General features: G+C 44.2%; 1 protein-coding gene across 1 annotated transcript in view; it reads left to right on the forward strand.

Annotated features, from left to right (window-relative positions):
- Positions 1–20,776, forward strand: part of PDCD1LG2 (programmed cell death 1 ligand 2) — a 62,100-nt gene that overhangs the window by 24,499 nt on the left and 16,825 nt on the right. The window contains exons 4-6 of the mRNA XM_077759472.1: positions 5,457–5,726; positions 12,760–12,894; positions 18,253–18,302. Coding sequence (XP_077615598.1) covers positions 5,457–5,726; positions 12,760–12,894; positions 18,253–18,302 — 455 coding nt within the window. The remainder of the gene's footprint in view (positions 1–5,456; positions 5,727–12,759; positions 12,895–18,252; positions 18,303–20,776) is intronic.

Here is a 20,776-nt window from a genome sequence, read left to right on the forward strand (position 1 = left end):
AGAAAAAGAGTTTCTAATTCTTCATCTTCCCCAAGTACTCTTTCCCCAACTTGAGTGTGCCTGAGAATATGCCTTCCAGGCAAGGCTCTTGGGATTCCCCTAAAACACTTCCTCTTTGATAATTGCCTTCTTCCACTTTATAAAAAGTGTGCCTCTCGCCATCATGAATATGATGCATTTCCCAGGGGCGTAGAAAATCTCTATGGTACTAACTGAAAGAGTGATTGGAAATATTGGTACCTTATCAAACTGCAATGACTAATAAGTACTTCTGAAAAACAAGTGATATCAAGTTCTATGTTCAACAAAATTTGAGGAGTCCCTAATAGAGTTAACAGAGGATAGTAAAAAAATGAAATAGTTTTTTTGCCATGTAAATCATAATGAAATGACATTCCTATAACAGAACTGCTTCTACTCCCACTTACTCATTCATATGAGGAAGCCGTTCTTGCCACAAAAACGGAAAGCCAGAAATAGAACTGATGCTTACCCTTGCCTCATTCCAACCACAAGTCATATACATCCTCAGATAAGTGGACAGGTTGAAAAAGAGAGCCCCATCCATCCTATTAAGAGATTTCTAGTAAATTTGCTCTCTCATGTTTAATCATTATAACCATTTACATCTAGATTTTACTTGTGCTGGTAATATTTATCTTTGAGAGAGACCGAGACGGACAGATCGTGAACAGGGGAGGGGCAGAGAGAGAGGGAGTCACGGATTCTGAAGCAGGCTCCAGGCTCTGAGCTGTCACCACAAAGCTCAATGTGGGGCTCGAATTCTCAAACGCAAGATCATGACCTGAGCTGAGGTTGGATGCTTAATGGACTGAGCCACCCCGGTGCCCCAGGAATTAGATTTAAACACAGAAGAAAACTATGAACACTTGAAGCCTAGTGATCACAAGAAGAAAAGACCACTCTCAATAGCAAGATGTATTTTGTCATTGCAAAGAAACAAGGATAATCAATAAAAGAGCTTCCAAACATGCTGTGTTAGGATAAAGTCCTGCAGAAAAAGTGGCATGGGAGCTGAGGGTCATGGAATGAAACAGTGTGAAAAAGTGTAAACGGTGTAAAGCTTGGACTATGAGAGGAGAATTTTTGTATTTATTTTTCCATGGATGGTGGCGTGTGTAAAATATATCTAGATCTCTTTGCTTCTAGACAGTATTAGATACATATGTAAGAGTCAAATCATTGGCTCTTTATAAAATATAAATGTTTACAACATTCTAAACATTATCTATTTTTCCAATATAGAAACTTAGGAAAAAATTTAAGAACAACCTAAGACGTGTGAGAAGGAGCATACTGTGTCCAAGTCCTTTTAGAAGGAATGCAAGCAAAAACCGGTAAAGCTGAAGACTGTCACCTGAGAGTGTTCTGACCTGATCAGGGGCCTCTGGAGGAAACGGGAGATTTGGGACCTCAATCAGGATTTGCTTCAATGACACAGGACCAGAGGAGGGATGTGCTTTTTCCTTAAAATGCCTCATTAAATCCCATAAACTTGAAAACAGGTTTATAGCACCTTCTTGGTTGCTTCTTGGATGCAGTTCATATTAAATATACTGAAAAGAAAACTAACTTCAAAAGTACAGGAAAATAAATACTAGGTAGAGTGGCTAGAGAGTCCAGAAGAGATGGGTTTCTGAAGGGGCAAGCTGCTGCTACGGGACTGTGAGTAACCTGTCCAAGGGAGGTCAGGGAGCATGACCAAAGAAGAGTGCCGTGACCCCGAGAGGCCAGAGAGCCCAGGGCTTGGGCCCTCAGCTTGAGAACTGCTCTCTGCAAAGGATCCCAGGCAGTCACAGAACAGGTTGTAAGAACAGAAGAGCCAAACCAGCCTGAAGGCCCCAGGCAGAGTGTGCAATGGGGACAGGAGAGCGCCAGCCTCCAGAACAGGCTGAGGCTCATGGAAGTATTTCAAACCAATGAAAAGGCCCAAGCTCGATGGGTGCACATCTTGAGCAAATGGAGGAAGGAGGCAGCAAGGCTTCCGTTTTTTCACACGATGTTGTCTTACTAACCCAGACAGTTCCCAGTGGGTTGAGGCTGCTTAGAGGCAAAGTTTGACTTCGCAGAAGGATGATCTTTCCAATGAAAGTTTAACTTTCTAACTGTCTAATCATAGTAATGGCTACTCCTGAAAGTAGGAGCTTCCATTAATCGATGTAGTTAGTCCAAAGTTAGTCATCTAGCAGATTACTAATATCAGAAAAGTATTAGTAAGATAAAAAGGGACATTTAATAATGACAAAGTCAAGATGACAGGGAGACATAACAATCCTAAACGTGTGTACATCTAGCAACATAGCTTCAAGACATAGAAAACAAAAATTGACAGACCTAAAAGGAGATATAGATCCATAGTCATATTTGGAGATTTCAGCTCATCTCTATTATAACAGATAAAGTAAACAAAAAGGAAAATAGAAGGTTTGAATAAACACAGCCATCTTGGCCTAACTGACATATGTAAAACTTGTACCCAACAACTAGAGTAGGAAACTGGACTATTTTTAATTTTAAGATTACTTTCATCTCTGAAATTCTACAATTTACTCATCTTTTCCTAAGAATATCTCCCTTAGTTCAGCTTCCCCATTGTGTGTTGCTAATAATGATGCCTTTTCAGCCACTTCCCAAATATGCATGAGGCTGCAGAGGAGTCTTTAATACTGTAAACATGCAGGCTGTGGGCTCCCATCCCTTCCCCAAACCTTGCTGGTTCTGTTAGGTGAACATCTCTCTCATCTGCTCCCTCATTTGTATATCCCAGATTATAGCCTCAGCCTACTGATTGCTGGGCCCCCAACCTCTGAAACCACCTCTCTACTTGGCCCTCAAGATCAGCTTCTTGTCCTGAGCCATCCTGCAGGAACTGGCCAGACCTTTATATGCAACACATTGCTTCTATGAATCCATTTATTCTCCTCCATCCCTTCAAAGACCCCAGAGCTTACAGAAATAATCTACACTGTAGTAGGATGAAATGATTTTAAGAGGACGTCAAACCAAGGGAAAGTATGTGTAGATAAATAGCGTAAAATGAAAGATAAGGTAAGTACTCAAAATACATGCTTCAAATCCTGTTGAATTGCTAGAGGTAGACCAAAATTGTCTTCAAGGACACTGGGAGGTCTAACCAGTTCACCTCCTCAACAGGATGCTTCAAAACTTGCTTCTCTTCATCTTCCGCTAATTCCATGGGTCACTAATTCCCCCTGGAAAAACAGGTCTTCCCTTTCTGTGTCTATTGCTCTATCTCCAGACTTTTGCAGTTACATTGAGAATCATTCTCTTATGATGATACCAATACTGAATTCGGAATAATGTAGCCATGAAGGGCATGAGTTCAAGTCCCCCTAAGCTGTTTCCTTATTTACAAAATTGGAATATGAGGGATGCCTGTGTGGCTCAGTCGGTTAAGCGTCTGACTTCCGCTTAGGTCATGATCTCATGGTTCGTGGGTTGGAGCCCCACGTCGAGCTCTGTGCTGACAGCTAGCTCAGAGCCTGGAGCCTGTTTCGGATTCTGTATCTCCCTCTCTCTCTGACCCTCGCCTGCTCATGCTGTCTCTCTCTCTCTCTCTCTCGCTCTCTCAGAAATAAATAAAACATTAAAAAAAATTTTTTGAAAAAAAGTTGGAATATGAATTTCACCTACCCCATAGGGTCCTTGAAGAGTTTAACTGAGACAATGTATGTCAAGAATATAGAGTCAGGGTTTAAAGCTGCTCACCCCTGTTCCTCTCCCTGGGACTGCTGGTCCAAGTCTTTGACCATGTGAGCTGTATACACAAGAACCAATAGCCAAATGGGAAATTAACTCCATTTTTAAAATTAATAACTGGATGAGCACATGGTTCTCTCCTTTCCCCCTCTCCTAACTTAGAGCTTCTCTGGTGACTTACACTGGAGAACATGACCTAGAATAAGGGCCTCTTTTTTCTCTGCGCCCTCATCCTAACTTAGAGTCCAGGTTTGCAGAACAGACCCTAAAATTACTCCTGTATCCAGCCTCATGAATAAGAAAGTCCATCCCACTCACCCAGTCACAAGCAGAAGCTAGAATACTGTGAGCCAGGAAGATTTCAGCCCAGCTGAGTATGCTTTACTACAGGGAGACAAGAACTTCAAGAGAGGCTCACAGACTTTGACCCTCAAGATGAGGTCACCCAGTGCGCTGAATCGTGACGCAGTGAATGTCCTTGACTCTAACTAATCAGATTACCAACTCACAACACAGAGACACAAACAGAAGTACTCAAAGGGCAAAAATGTGGAGAGCGGCCTGAATATTCCCTAGCCTCCCCCTCCCCAGTATGTAAAATCACAGGGCATGAAGCTTAGCACCTAGAAAGCACTTACTACCTCATACACATTTGATGTTTTCCACAGGCTGTCATCACGATTTTACTGTAAAATTGCTTTTCAAAATGGGTGTGCCCATTTATATTCCTCCCAACAATAAGGAAAAAAAAATGGTTTCATCACACCTGTGCCATAAATACAATCAAAGATTGTATCAAAATTCTTTAATATTTTCTATTTAATGGAAATTAGTACTCATTTCCTCTTCACCAAAACCCAGCAGATGACTTTCCATATTCCCTGGTACCTGCATATAATGTTACTATGTTTTCATTTGGGGCTATCATCTAAGATAATTGGGCAATTTGTCATTGTGTCTTCTTATTGCTTTCAATGTCATTTGTATCCATCTTAGATCTCCGTTTTCTGAGAAGAGAGCCAGGAGCTGCTTTGGATTAATTCACTCAGCATACACTGTACACAAAAGTGTGTGTGTGTGTGTGTGTGTGTGTGTGTGTGTTGTACAGGATAAGTAAGTAATGAATATAGCCAATTCTTAACTCTTTATAGACAGAATCTAGGGATTTATTTTTTCTCCTCCTGATCTCATAGAGAAGAGAGGAAAGGGGAAAGTGGTAAGAAAGTTTTCTTCAGAGGATGTTAGAAAAAGCACCAAATAAAAACAGGAAAGTGGGGCTTATCTAGGGATTTTATTTAACCACCCTCTCGATTTTCTCCAGTCTCCTGTTGTAAGATAATTTACAGGAATACAGAAAGCCCCAGAGTGTGGTAGTGGAAAGCACTGTTGGGACTTGGAATCAAACTCCCAATGTGTGGATGTTGGCTCCACCAGTTATTAGAACTTTGTGACTCTGGGCAAAATACTCAACCTCACTCACTTCAGTCACCTCCAACAAAAATTAGGAATACCGACAACACCATTTCTATTATAAAAATGAAATCCTTCAATGTCAATAGCATGATATCTGGGACAAAGGAAATGTTTAAAAAATTAAAAGCATTATCACTTAATATTGATAATGGTAATTTTATCATTTCACATTGCATTGAGTACAGAGCTCTCTAGGAATCAGAAAAGAAAAACTTATTTCTTTTTCCTTTTGTGTTATCCAGCTTCCTACAAGAAAATTAACACTCAGATCCTTAAGATCCCAGGGGTAGATGAGGTAGAGCTCACCTGCCAGGCTGAAGGTTATCCTCTGGCAGAAGTGTCCTGGCCAAACGTCAGCGTCCCTGCCAACACCAGCCACACCAAGACCCCCGAAGGCCTCTACCGGGTCACTAGTGTTCTGCGACTAAAGCCACACCCTGGCAGAAACTTCAGCTGTGTGTTCTGGAATGCTAACATGAAAGAACTTACTTCAGCCGTCATAGACCCTTACGGTAAGAGCAGCCCACCCTTCCTAACTCTTATCAGTGAGGAGATAGGTGGCATTCTCAGAACGAGTAATTGGAGGATAGTGTAATAAAGCCTGTTTGTGAAGATGTGATCAGGTTTTCGAGAAGCAAGTAAGGTTATTGCCGGACCCTGGGGCTTCAGCAGTCAGAGGAGCAATTACTACTGTTGAGGTGCTTACTGGATGGAACCTGGGGACAGCACCAGTTGACAGGAGAGTGGCCTCCTGTAGCGAGATGCTGCCACCTGTAGAAAGCTCCGCGATAGAAGCTGGGTAAGCGAATACCCCAACCTCACTCTACCCCCAACCCTCCAGTCTCCTGCCTGTGCCTCCCATTAGCTGCAACCAGCTGCAAGTCAGAGAACAAGGGAGTGCCGCTGATGTGTTTCAAAAAGGTCAGCCTCTCAGAGCTCAGAACCCAGTGTTGAAGTGCAGAGAATGGATCCGAGGAGGAAACAGATCATAGCCAGCACGAAAGCTAATCACTGTGACTCAGGCACAGTGCCGAGAGTCAGCAGGATAAATGTGACTTTGCTGGCTCTGCTGACAGTCAGGTGGTTCCAGGGTTTTCAAGGAAAGCTGGCCTTTTGTAAAAATTTTCAGAGCCTTTGCTGACGGTGCTGAATCCCATACTTTAGAACTTCATACACAAGGGAAATTTCAAATAATTTGGGAGTCTGACCATTTTGCAGTTGCTGAGTAAGAATATTTATTTGCCAGATAAGAGCAACTATACATCTAGTATCAAAATTCTTCCATAGGAGAAAGATCATCTTTTCACCAAGCACACATGCTTCTTGTGGGCTTCAGACAGCACAAATTTATTAGCTTATACCTCTGAAAATCAGAAATCCAAAATGGGCTTCACTGGGCTTAAATCAAAGCGTTGACAAGATTGCAGAGGCTCTAAGGGAGAATTCATTGCCTTGTTTTTTCTAGCTTCTACATTCCTTGGCTCGTGCATTCCTTGGCTTGGGATCCCCTCTTCCAGCTTCCAAGCCACCACTGCATCCCTCAGACCTCTGCTTCTGACATCACATCTTTCTTTAATTCTCCTGTCTCCCTCTTCCACCTTGTTGAGACCCTTGTAATTGCATTAGACACCTTCCCCCAACCTGATAATTCAGGTTAATTTCCCCATTTCAAGGTCCTCAATATAATCACATCTGCAAAATCCCTTTTCCCATGTGGGGTGACACATTCACTGGTTTTGGCGATTAGAATATGGACATCTTTGAGGGAGTCATTATTCTACCCTCCCAGCAAAGGATATAATCTCTGAGTAAAGGACAGTCCCTAGCGCTGCTTAAATTTGACTTTATAGAAAATTTAATACTGTCATTATATATTTCACTTTTTGCCCTTTGTCTTAGTTAGACAAAGCAAAGACTATGTTCGGAGCTTGTGTGGCATGCAAGTATTTAGGTGGTGGCCTCAGGGAGCAGAGACAGGAGGCTTAGGAGATTCAGACGGGAAAGAAGGATTGAAGTTGTTGCTGTCAGCAAAACAGGAGCTCAGATACCCAAGGACCACCTGGGAAGTATACAGACAGCCTCCTAAGATGCTCACTTAAAGCACTGCAGGTGGAGGTCATCTGCTTTCACCTCTACTGGTTGACAGTAGTCTCCAGGAGCGTGCACTCCATGCTGTGAGCTATGCATGCATGTGGGCTGAGTGAGATCCCCCCCAGCATGTGTAGCATCAGGTCATCCCAGGGCAAAAAGCCAAGTATGCATCTGAGGCAAATGAAGCAAGTCAGAGCTCACCTAGACTTCTCCCGAGCTGTGGCTGGAGTCAGAGGTGCAGCGAAGAGGAAGTGAGGCAGAACTGCAGCAGTCATTCCCTTGCCCTGCTCACCTGTAAGCCTACACTAAGTCCCCCATGACTAAACCTTCAGGCTGGGAGGCAGCCATGATCTCTTCACAAGATTTCATACGCAAGAGTTCACAGAACAAGCTACGGTTCTGGCTGCTGAAGTGGATGCGAAGCCATACCGACCATTGTCCTCTCTCTCGTCCACCATACTTTCTAGATGTCCTTTGCTGGGCACTTTAGACAGAGTACTTCAGATGTTTGCCTGGGGGTGGGGTGGCGGCCGGTGACTCTAGCTTTCAACCCTGAGAGCACTGAGCCCTTGGTTGCCTTGCCCTGAACCAACTGACTTGTGGCTGTTGCCTTTTCATTGTTATTCCTGAACGTGGAAGTAACAAAAACCAGAGAATCCATGGATCCCTGAGTTCTAGACCTAGTCTTCCTTGCCTGCGTTAGGTAGCAGCATTCAGGTTCTTCATGGTAATCAAGACTGATCACTCCGTCAGTAGAGAAATTCTTTTCTCTCTCTGCTAGTAGTCCCGTGGGTAGAACTCAAGCTATGAATTTAGATGCAGTTGAACATATCCCTGGATGGAAGCCTTTGCCACTAGGAAGCCGGCCTTCAATCCAGTGGAACCTAATCTGTGGGGATAAAAAGCAAAAATTCCACCAGTGGGTCACTGGATGTAACAGTAAGAAGGACCGAGCTTCAGCACTGAGGAAGCCCTGGCACAGAAGCAGCATGTGCTTGAGGTGAGATTTTTCAGGGATAAGTGCATCAGACCTGACTGGAACCATCCATCATTCAGCCAGATTCAGCCCTGGCTGCAATCAGGGCTGGGACAGACAGAATAGGAGCTGGGGCATCAGAGATATCTGCTCTATCTCAAATTAGAGTACACTTCATCATGAACCGGCACCAATCTAGAGACGGGACTGAGGACTTTGGAGCAACTCAGTCCCCATCTTGTCATTAATTTCCCAGGATGTTATTCAGGGGGAAAAGGTCCTCCCTGCCACAGTTTTCAGGGGCAGCCAGCTGCCTTCTCATTGCCAAACCCTACCAGCCCCCCACCTATCCACACTTCACTACCCAGTCCCCACAGCAAGGTGAGCCCAGCTTCTTTCTAACTGAATGGTTTTGATAAAGTGAGGAAGTCAAGAGAGATGCCATGCTAAGAATCCTGGTAGAAATGAAGACATTAGAAACACATCATTTTTAGGGTCAACTTTGAGTAAAAAGAGTGAATTAGGCAAGCTGGTCTTTAATGTTCTCTGCCTCTCTTTATATCATAGTGAAGATCCTCAGACTTGTCACTTTATGAAAATTTAGCTACAGTTAATTCATACTAGAGCTTTAGAGGCTTCAATACTAACTATCACAGAAGAATTTATGTTACCTGGAATTGTTGAGTAACTGTCCTTTGCTCTGTGGAATTTCCTGCCTGGTTAAGTGTAGGCCAATGCTTTGGATGGAATGTGGTTTTCCAGAAAGATCAGGGAAATAGGGGGCTGGATGAGATGAACTTAGAGATAACTGGAATCTAGCCTTTGCCCCCATTGATTACATCAGTGGTTTGTTTGTTTGTTTTTCCTTTGTGGTAGAGAAGTAGGAAGGGCACACTGGCCATTCCTCTGGAAGTCTTGAACCAATGAGAAATTGCGAATGAAATAAGGTGGTCCTTCTTTCCATGGAAGCCAGTGTAGCTGAATGAATAGTTAACAATCATGGGAGAGGCCTGTGGGGTCCACATCAGCTCAGGATCTTCTAGGATGTCACTCATAAGTGAAACGGCAAGGATATGAAGAGATTTTTGTGCAGTTAGAGATTTTCAGCCTACATTTACCTATTCTTCCCAGAGTTATATGTTTGCAGTTACCTCCTGGTATGGTTCCTGGACTCTGGTCAGCTCCCCTTCCTCACCAAGTGCTCTCTGAGCTTGCTTGCACCTCTCCTACCTGCATGATTTCTCTGCTCAGGCAGTTTCTTCTACAGAAGATATACTTACTCACCCTCTTCACCAGCTTCAAGTCCCCTGTTTCTCCAGACCAGCTTAGATAACTCCAGGGCACAAGGGGTCCTTCCCTTATCCTTTTCTCCTAAGATTTATTACCTGTACCATGACTTGGTTTACTTGTGACTACATTTGTCCTTTATCTTTCATTGCTATCTTATTTCCATGTATTTTAATTATTCACATGGGTCTTCTTTGCAGACGCAAAAAACAGACTAAAGCAAAAACAGAACACTCTGCCTGTACTAAGTGCTCCTTTCATGTCAGATTAGTGGGTTGGAGGATTAGTCTTGATAATCCTGGTCCCATTAACCCGGCCACCAGACTGTGTGGACCACCAGATGAGAGCAGTCAAGTGATCCCTTGGCTTGTGGTACTAATAACCAGCAACAAATAACCAGTCACACATCCTCCCACAGCTCCTGACTCCTATTTCTCGAAAGCATTTTAAACTGCCTTATGACTGTCCTCTTTCTGGTCATTCTTGGCAGTTGAGCTGCTCATTTCTGACCCATTCTGTGACCCATCACAAACTTCTCTAGAAGTCAGTGAAGAAAGCAAATGCAGCAATGAGAGTCTGGGGGTGGGAGGCGCTCCAGGGGTTGTAAGATGGATGACTAAACATCCTAACTTTTAATCAGAAACGAAAGGGTAATGAATCCATTTTCCTTTTGAACCATGGTTTCCTCTGTTCATCCCATTGTTGCATTTCATGAGGAAATGTAATGGAATTGGAACACAGGAAGTAACTATAAAAACATTTTTATGGAGCTGGAAGTGCAGCCTTCCTGAGTCCTTGAGGTCAAGAGCATGGGCTCAGAAAATCAAACAGACTTGGTTTTTAAATCCTCTCTCTGCCACTAGTAGCTTTGAGAACATGAACATGTAACTTGGTCTCATGTTTGTGGAATAAGAATAGTGACAGATACTTTAGAGGGTGATGGTAAGGATTAAATGGAATATGCTTCCTAAGTCCTCAGCACTCAGAAAGTGTGGAGATGGGGGAAATATAATGTCTCTACCAAGAAGCATGGTTTCCTTGAATGTATGGGATTGTGCGGAGGATAAAACCTAGTTTTCCCATGGTATCATCATATCATTAAGTAACATGTAATTATTATAAAACAACATATAAGGCTATGTATTAGAATAGAGGCTAAGCTGCTATAACAGAGAGACCTTGAAATATGACTCAAACAAGATAGAAGTCTGTTTCTTATGTAATATTCAGAGATAGAAGGTGATTCAGAGCAGGTAAGTATTTATAGTCCATAAAGCATTCAGTGATCCGGGTTCTCTCCTTCTTGTTGCTCACCATTCTCTAGAATGTTGTATCTGTTGAATTGTCAAGGCTGAGTCACTGCCACATCCATGTTTCAGAAAGAGAAAAGAGTGGTGGAAGACCTATCCAGTGTTTTAAGGCCAAGACTCAGAAGACCCATGCCTTGAACTTACATGGCTGGCCACATCTCACTTCAGGGGAGGCTCCAACATGTAGTCTTGAGAAGCCATGAGTCCAGCTAATGCCTTCATACTAGGGGAGAAGGGAGAATGGATTTCAGGGATTAGCATCAGTCTGCCACAAGGTAAATAAGGACAGGGAGGATTGGACTAGGTGGACGGATGATTAGTTCGGCCCAATAAATCCTGGTTGACATCTATCATGTAGCTGGTACTTGGCTTTATAGGGGATTCAGAGGTGACTTAGGTGAAGTCTTTGTACTTCACATACTTACAGTCTAAGCAGACTGATGTTCATTGTTAGAAAGTCTTCAGGGATGAGTAGAGCTTCTGTATGTGGAAGGGACCATGAAGGAACCTGCAGAGGACAGGATTTGTATAGAGTCACCGAGGTAAGGACTTCTCCTGTTGTGGGGACACTGAAGGTCCCAGGGCCCCTTGACTCGCTGTGCTACTGCAGTGTGCTTAATAAGCAATTCCTAAAGGTAAAAGAGCTTTTGTAATCAATGCGGGTTATCCAATATGTGCCTAAGCCAGGCTTCTGAATCCTTTCTTCCTTAATGTTCACCACACTGTGTTCGATAAAAACAAATATCTGTGGGGATGGAGCATCGATTAAACCAATCTAGACTCACAACCCTGGCTTTGCCACTTGTTTAGCAGTGATAACCTCTGATATATTACTTAGTGTCTCTAAGCCTTACTTCCTGAACTCTAAGATGAGGGGCTCGGATTGAATGATGTCTGATCCTCTCTCAGCTAGAACAACCTGGGATTCTCTGATGGCCTGAGACGGGGGAGAGGGAAGGCCGTTGGCATGATTGAGACTTTCCTCTTGAGCAGCTTTGCCAGGCGCCTCTTGGACCAGGCTGTTGGTCTGTTCTGTATAAGCTACTCCATGGGGCAAAATTCAGGGTTTTGGAAAGGGCACAGCTGCCCTTGGGTGCACTTCTTTCTCCCTATTGTGAAGCCCCCTCTAGTTCTTCCCCACTGTCATTCTGGATCTGTCATTCTAACCTCTAGATACTCAGGACTCTCCTTTACAAGGCCTTCCCCTGTTTTCAGAATTGCTCTTCTCATCCACCTCTCTATTAAACTCATCTTTTCTTCAGTGCCAGGACACTGATTAGCTGGGACAAGGAAAAGGACATGCTGTAGCAATTCACACTAAGGTGTGAATGTCTGGATTGTGTATGTTAACACTATTTACAATATTGTACTTTTTTTCCCAGAAGGATCCTGTTAATCCTTGGAATTGATTAACTAATGGCATAGATTCCAAGCAGTGTGAGTGCTTGACAGTGGAGGGGGAAGGCTTGTTTGGGTGGAGAGACTATCCAGGAAAGAAAGAGATGATGATAGATAAATTGATAGATTGATAGATCAATAGATCGATAGATTGATAGATAGACAGACAGACAGACAGACATGGTAGCTGGATGAGAAGGATGCAAACATAGAATCTGGAACCAGACAGCCTGGATTATCTCAGCTCTGTCTCTTACTGTGTAACTTTGGGAACACAGTAAGACCTCACTTTCTGTGCTGGTAAAATGAGGGTCATAGCAAAGTTGGGCACATAGGGTGGTCGCGAGAAGTAAATGACCCAGTATGTGCAGCACACAGAACAGAACCTGGTGATAGCCTCCTCAGGTGGCCAACTTACTGGTTTATCTCTAAGCTTCCATGTAATAGGATTCTAGTGCTTTTTTTTTTTTTTTTTTCATCCAGGTGATCTAGAACCCAAGATCTCTTCAAATTGGCTGCTTCCTGTTGTCATCCTTTCCTTAGTCATTGCTTTGGTTTTCATCACTTTGATGACACCCCTAAGGAAACCACTCTTCCGAAAACTTTATTGTAGGAAAGGTAAGTGGGTTTTATTCATGGGAACCAAATGGACTGGGCGTCTGCAGTGTGGGGCTCTACCTGCCCCAGTGGCCTACAGCTTCCCACACCAACCTCCTCGGGGCTTATGAGTCCCCTTGGGCTCATCCTGATGACTGTTCCCCAGAAGAAAATGGCTCTAGTCTTCTTCAGTGAGCTGAAATCCTCATACGGAATATTTTAAAAGGAATGTTTTGTTCCGATGGTGAAACAGTTTGTTTTGTTCTTTGAGCCATGAAGTGTCCTTAGCCTCCTGATATCCGTGTCATTTTGATGATGCAGATAGCTATGTGGTCAGAGTTCATAAGCAGGAGGATGCCAAGATCACTTCTGAGGATGCCTTCAGTTCTCTTCCCTCTTTCCCCATTCTGGGCATCAGCTGGACTGAGCCCTCTCCAGTCCCTAGGAATCTGAACCCTTGGTTGGTAATGAAAGAAGAAAAGTGTGTGAGGCCATTTGGGGGCGGGAAAACCACCTGTTTGAATGGCTCCCTAATGACTTTCAGTGGTTCCCCTGGAGTTCCTCCTCAGCCTGTCCTGTTCTCACCCACCTGCTCCTGTGGTATAACCTTTGAATCCTGGCCAGAATATCTGCAGACTTGTCTGGCAGTTTCCTAGCCTGTTCCTTTGTCAGCACCCAGTAAGCTCTTCCCAAGGTCTGTACATGGCCTTGTTTATAGAAAAGGAAATGACCTCTGGGAGTAATTCAATGGGAATTGGGAATGGCCACTATTGGGGAATTTGGAGGCCCTTTGGTGTTTGTTATGCTACATTTACAGTCTAATCTCTGTATTCTCATCTGTCTCAAAATACTGTCGTGGTCTGTTTGTCCACTGTCCTATGCATGCATTAGCTTGGGTGCTAACCACAAAACTCTCTACTATAGAAACCAAGGAACTATTGTCAAAAAAAGAGGCATGGAGGTTGAGGAAGAAGGAAGAAGGGGTGAAGGAAAAGAGGAAGAAGGGAAAAAGGAAAAGAGAGAGAAATTTAGAAATGGAGAGGAAGGGCATTTCACCATAAAGGAGGAATTACAGTGTCTGACAGTCTTTAGACAGAATCACTTCTTTTTTTCTCTAAACATTTTATTTGGGGTGGAGGGAGCAGAGAAAAAGTGAGAGAGACAGAGAGAGAGAGAAAAAAAAAATTAATCTCAAACAAGCTCCACCTTAGCACAGAGCCAGACAGGAGTCTCGATCCCATAACCCTGGGATCATAACCTGAGCTGAAATCACGAGTCGGACACTCAACCGACTGAGCCACCCAGACACCCCAAACAGGATCACTTCTGCAAATATGTGACCTCAGAGAGCCATGGCCGATGACCCTCATTAGAATCTAATCTTTTGTCCTTCTTTCACCCCAGACACACCCCTCAGAAACAGACCTATACCCACGTTCTAGGCCTAGGCCTGAGAACTTAGTCACCTGAGAAATGGGCAACAGAGTTTTCTGTCCTACTCTCTTTGGGAGAATGAAATGGGGTCATACTGAATGGTAGAGCAGAAAAAATTCTTTTCCTTATCCTTCACCCCAGTCTCAAGAGTGAGTGAGGCTATCAGCAGTTCTACACTAGATGCAAGGCTCGGACACTATCGTGTGGGACATTTTTGTTGTTGATGAGAGTTAAGAGAGTAAGTTTGCAAATGATTCCTTATTTGTTTGTATTGAACCAGAGTGAAATCATGGCTGCCTGTATAATACAACGCCCCACCCTAAGTCACATGCACGGGGATCTGCTTTCTCTCTGGGGAGGCACGTGGACACACACACACACCAGCGTGCCTTCCATGTGTCATGAAAGGAGGTCAAGAGTGGCTGCCACTGAGAATAGAGCTTTATGCTAGAGTCAGAAGGCTAGATTGGGACCTGAAGCTGCCATTTATTGGCTCTCTGATCTCGTACAAATCACCTAACTCCTCTGAGATGGTTTCTTCTATCTGTAAGTGGGAAGTGACATGAGAATGAACGTGTTACAGCAGATTGACCCGACCTGACTGCCACTGCTGGGGTTCACCTGGCCTGGAACAGAACCCTCCCGACTTGTCTCCCTGCATCCATTTTTGCCACCTCCAATATGGTCTGTTTTCACTTCCAGCCAGAACAGGCTTTTAGATTCTCAAGTCTACGTGTCTCCATAATCTGACATCCCTCATGGCTTCCCACTGCTCCCTAGTCCCAACATGCCCTGAGGCGTGTGACACAATTCCAGCTGTGTCCTGAGTCAGCATCACCCTTGTTCTCTAAGCTCTAGCCATATAAGGGCCCTAAGTCCTCAGAGGCACCCCACCCTTTCCAATCGGACTTTTCTCATATAGCATGTGCCCTTTGTAAAGTATCTACTTCTCCTTGTCTGACCTGGTGTCACCCCTTAAATCTTGGTGAAGCCAGCACGCCGGCAAGCCTCTCCTGACCCTGCCCCCTCACCATGCCCATTACAGTACATCCCCTTGCGAGATGCTTCCACGGCACCTTCTTCTCCTTCCAGTGCACTCAGCACACAGGTACACATCTGGGACCTGTTTCAGTACCTCGGGCTATAAACTCAGTTGCCTCCTTTTTAATTTTCCAACTAATTCCTCAAGTACCCACCTGCCTGTCTTAGTCACACATCCAGTGTCTCCCTCTTACAGCATGGACTTCCCCTCCTCCCACAGACTGTCACGAGGCTGACTTAGCCCACGGGGCTGCTGCTTCCAATTGGACAGGGAGGCTCCTGGGAAGCCAGGTGGGTTCCCCTGAGGGCCCTGGTTTTGAGCTGTTGGTACTCCCGCCATGCACAGCTCTGTTCCCTCTGGGGGTCTCCATACACCCATGCAAAGGCAGCCTTGCTGGTCCAGACCCCCACACAGACCAGAGTGACCCAAGGTGACGCTGTTCAGGCTCCTCCCATGTGCTCTTCCTCAGCCCCCCAAGTGAGACCCTCAAAGGCTGATGAGGCCCAAGGGGCTTCCTGCTTCCCCCATAGCTGTGCCCAGCCAGCTTCTTCTGGCCAAGGCTTTCACGTTAAGTCTGGGATGCCCGTCCTGACTTCCTTCTCTTGAGTCCCTCTTCAGGCCTTTGCTGTCCTGAACTTGTCTGTCTGTCAGACAGAATCAAGTAAAGGGCTGGCTGTCTTAGTCCCTTTCTGCCCAGAAGGCTCATTGGCCCCTAAACAGACTTGCCTGTCTACGCCTCAGCGATCAGCTCTGCACACCCTGCTGAACGGGGAGGGCAGCTGTGACCAGCCCATAAAAGGCTCTGTTTCCTATCTCTACCTGAGAGGAGCCCTCAACAGTTCAGGGCTCCGGGTGACTCGCTGTGTTCTAAAGAAGAAGCTGACAACTTCTGTTGCAAAAGTAATGTCAAGCTCTGATTCATCTGCTGGTGTTTGAGTTTCATGCGTGCAGGGGCTGTGTTTCTCTTACTCACCAATCAATACCCAGTGTCTGAAACATTATCTGGCATATGTAGATGTTCAGTAAAATTTTACACATTGGACCTACTATATGCAGGAACCTATGCTAACCTGCTCTGTATAATATAATAGCCATTTGTGATTATTCAAATTTAAATTAAATAAAAATTCAATTCTTTGGTCATGTTTTAAGCGCTCAGTATTGTTAGCGCTCAATAGCTACATGGGGCTAGAGGCTACTGTATTGGGCAGAGCAGATGTATAATATTTCTCTAGTCCAGTGCAGACAATTCTGTGGGACAGCACTGGGCTAGACCCTTTACAAACAAACTTCTTTTCAGTTAATTTTACAAAAACTTCTTGAGGCAAGAAGTAGTGTCCACATTGCACATGAAGAAACCGAAGCTTGGAAAGTAATCCTAAAGTCAAATAGCTGGGGTTTGAACATAGGTCTGTCTGACGCTGTATGGCCTTCTTGTTGCCAAAGTGCTTAATAAAAACTGACTCGACCTGAATAGTATTATGTTGGGCAGTGGAAGGAAAGAGTCTCAATCCAAAGTAATTGAATGACTTGAACATTGGCTGGGCCGATGGCAAAGTCAAGAACAGAATCCAGGAGGAGTCACCAGCTCTAGGGACCAGATCTCTAGAACAGGCCTGCATATCATAAGAACAGTATTCCTCAAACTCTCTGTTGTAAGGATCCATGTAGTTTTACATTTCCAGTATGTTAGGGTCAATGCTTTTGTAATATGTACTAAAAATGAATTACTAAAAAGTAAAATAAAAAGAACAAAGGCATAGACCAGTTAGCCCAGTTTTTACTGAATTCAATAAATCTCTGGCATTTCAATAAATATGATCAGAAAAAAACACAGTAAAAGGATTACTATAAAAGTTGCTGAATATTATACTAGATCTTGGTAATTGTCTCATTGTGGGCTGATAACGTGTAGTTCACCCACCAGGACCAGCCCAGGGACTCCACTCTTTGAATGGCACTGTCCTAAAAGACTGAGCCAGAACTGTACAGGGATTTAAGCCAAAGACCGTGTTGGCTGGTGGTTGCAGAAGAAACACAGAGCAGCAGCACTGACCTCAAGGTTAGAGAGGACTATACGGAACTCCGCCATTCATGGGCAATTCTGTAGGCTAATTCTTAGGCTCCTTTCAAATGTAAATCCTCTTCAAGGAGACTTCAGTGCTGGATAGAGGCCCTCAAAGTCCAGGCCAAGATTGGTGTTTACATGAGGCAGTTACTAAAAATCTAGTGTACAGAGCAAAAGCAGAATTAGGGATATGTGAGTTCAGGAACCCAGGCATCAAGCTCTAGAAGAAAAGCAGAGTTGGGGCAGGGAACATGTGACATCAAGGGTTGAAAAAAGATAAAATCAGGGAAACATTGGTGAACAGCATCCCATTATGTGAACGTGTGCTTCTGCCCCAAGTTTCTCTGGAACAGTATCAGTCATGTACACCTTAGTCTAAATTAATTGATCACACCTTTTGCTTCGAAGTGGCAGTCAAGAGCAAAGCAGAGAGGGCACCTGTGGGGATGAGCACTGGGATTTATATGGAAACCAACTTGACAATAAACTATTAAAAAAAAAAAAAGAGCAAAGCAGAACAAGGAGAGAGAATCTGAAGCCAAACATTTCTTGGGCTGATTACCCAGATTAGGAGTCCTTCAGCCTTTGAGTGTCTGGCAGCCAGGGACTGAGAGAGAGGAATGGAAAGTAGACCTACTACTTTTGTTCACAGTTTTTGCCTCAGGGGACAGTTTGACCTTATTTGTTATTCAGCCTGATGTCTCAAGCCACAGTGTGCATTTGGCCTCTACATGTAATTTATTTGGACTAACTCTTTGTTCTGCCATCTTTTAGCCTGTAAACAGAACACTTTTCTCAGTAATCTTATTCTGTCACTGGGATTTCTCTCTTGCAGACACAACCAAGAGATTGGTCACCACAGTAGGGAAGGACGTGAGCAGAGCTGTGAGTAGTCGTGACTTTTCTTATCTCTTTCACCTCTTGCGTCTCCTAGCTTCAATTAAGAAATAACCCCTGTTCTCAGGGATGTGCAAAAGGGCAGCTGAATGGTTTCAGCCTGTACGGAATCTTTCTGTTCAGTGGCATTTCTACCAGCTGCTATTGTGACCTTAGATTGTTCCACACCTTTCTTGGAGGGAAAACAACAACAACAACCGTATCTGCTGTGCAGCCACAGAACAGTTGCGTACTCTTTGGTCTGTGTACATTCCGAGGCACTCCAGGGAATCTGCACAGGCCATCAGGGCCCATGGGCTTAGAAAAACGGTTAACACTTAAAAGCAAGGGAAGATATCCAAGTGTGGGGCAATCAACAGCTCATGTTGTTGCAACCATTGTTAAGTGACTGTTGGGGCTGTGGGTCAAGGTTGGGGAGTAGAAGTCTCTTCATGAGGCTGACAGGCTGGGAGCTGGAATTTGTGGAAAACGATGTGCTATGGAGGTCAGGAGAATTGGAGTTGCTAAAAATCGTTCCGGCTGGCTGGATGAAAAGCTTAGACCCTGGAGAAGTAGTGTTTTGGGGACCAGCGGGCCTGGGTCCTCATGCACAATGAGTATTTCTAGCCTGCTTGTGAAAACCACCTTGCCTTTTGCAATCTGGGGGCCACATGGTGTGACACATGAGTTCATGAGTTTGCCAGAACTGTAGACAACTCATAGAAATTTCTAAACAACTTTGTTATCAGCTACTTGAAATATTCAGAACTGGTCATTTTAGAGTTCTGCTGAAAATAGCCATAAAATTCCGGAGGCACCAACTGTGCAAACAGCTCTAGAGAACGTCAACCCCAGGGTCAGTGTCTGGCAGCTCAGAAGCACAATGAGTGGCAGGAACGCCATCAGGCCCTGCTCCCTCCTACTTCCCACCACCTCCCTGATGGCCATTCAAGAAAACACATCCTTAACCACAGTACTCACCCCCGGGGCCCAGAACCAAGGAACAAAGGCTGTGTAGGGCTGGACTGTGCTTAAGGTCTAGTTGTGCTGAATTTCTCTGAATCAACAATGAGATTTTCTTGACTCAGAGAAGTTTCGGATTCATACTAGCAGTCCTAATTGAAACATCTGTTTCTTGAGAAACGAAACCCCCCTATTCCCATAGACTGGGATGCTTGCTACACAGGTGGCTTTGCATGGAAGAGACCTCAGTGTTTGTCTGAGCTTCATGAGCCCGGCGTCTTTGTTTACGTGTCTCCTTCAACTGCTCAGCACAAGGAAGAAAGAGAAAAAGGGTGTCTGCTGTACAGCCACATAACGGTTGATTTGAGAGCAGAGGTGGTAAATTCAGATGCCCACAGGGCCAGGCACGTCCTGAAATGAGAAAGAAGAGCACACGATAGCCAGATAGAGGAATGGTGACCACCTGGAGAGCATATTCCCTGTGCATTTAGCACTAGGCTAACATTATTGGAGAAGGTGGAAATCCAGACTTTTATATAAAATGTCTATGTTCTTTAATGCTGGCTGAAAGTATTTCAGATAACAAACAAACCAAATAAAATATGTCCGTAAGCTAATTGAGCCCTATCAGTGACCAGCTGTAACTTGTCTCCTAGAGAGAAAGTATTGTCAGAAAAATAGCTTAGAATCTGAGTAATGACGCAGAACAACTAAATGAGGGATTGAGGGATGCCCAAAGCCTTGCGGCCATTCTACATGTCTCCTCCTATGGCCCGCCACGTGGTCTGAGTAGTGCATGGTTAATAGACTGACTTCCTGGGATTAACAGGGTATCACAACCATTTTTAAACAATACATCCTCCTTAAAAACAGAAAAACCTCATACCCTTTTTTAATGGTGTGTGAAATTCAAAATAAAGTAAATATCTTGGTCAAAAGTCAAATTAAAGAAGTTAGACTGGGTGCCTGGGTGGCCCAGTTGGTTAAGCATCCAACTTACAATCTCAGATCAGGTGTTGACCTCAGGGTCGTGAGTTCAAGCCCCTCATTGGGTTCCATGCTGGGTGTGAAGCCTACTTAAAAAAAAAAAAAAAAAAAGGAAGGTAAGAGAAGGAGGGAGGGAGGGAGGAAAGGAGGAAGGAAAGAAGGAAAGAAAAGGAAGGAAGGAAAGGAAGGAAGGAGACTAATTCTTTTCTCTTCCCCCCAACCAATAACATATAGTCACCCTTTGTACCTTCTAACCTGGGGAGGGAGAGTCAAGGATGTAAGAATGGTGCTCCTCTTCTCTCTTCCCCACCCTTCCCTGTCACTTAGAATATGTGGTGTGATGTAAAGAGTTCAGGACCACTTAGATGTACATCAAAGAAGACTCACACAGGAATGTTACTGGTACTTTTATTTACAATAACAGCAAATCAGAAATATAGGTGAATAGGAAATATATACAACAACTAAAATGGAAGCACAAAAACTAGATGTATTTTTGAGATGGATAAATCTGAAAAACATAATTTGGGGAG

The sequence above is a fragment of the Crocuta crocuta genome, unplaced genomic scaffold (genome assembly GCF_008692635.1).
Source record: "Crocuta crocuta isolate KB4526 unplaced genomic scaffold, BGI_CrCroc_1.0 scaffold41, whole genome shotgun sequence".
Lineage (NCBI taxonomy): Eukaryota > Metazoa > Chordata > Mammalia > Carnivora > Hyaenidae > Crocuta > Crocuta crocuta.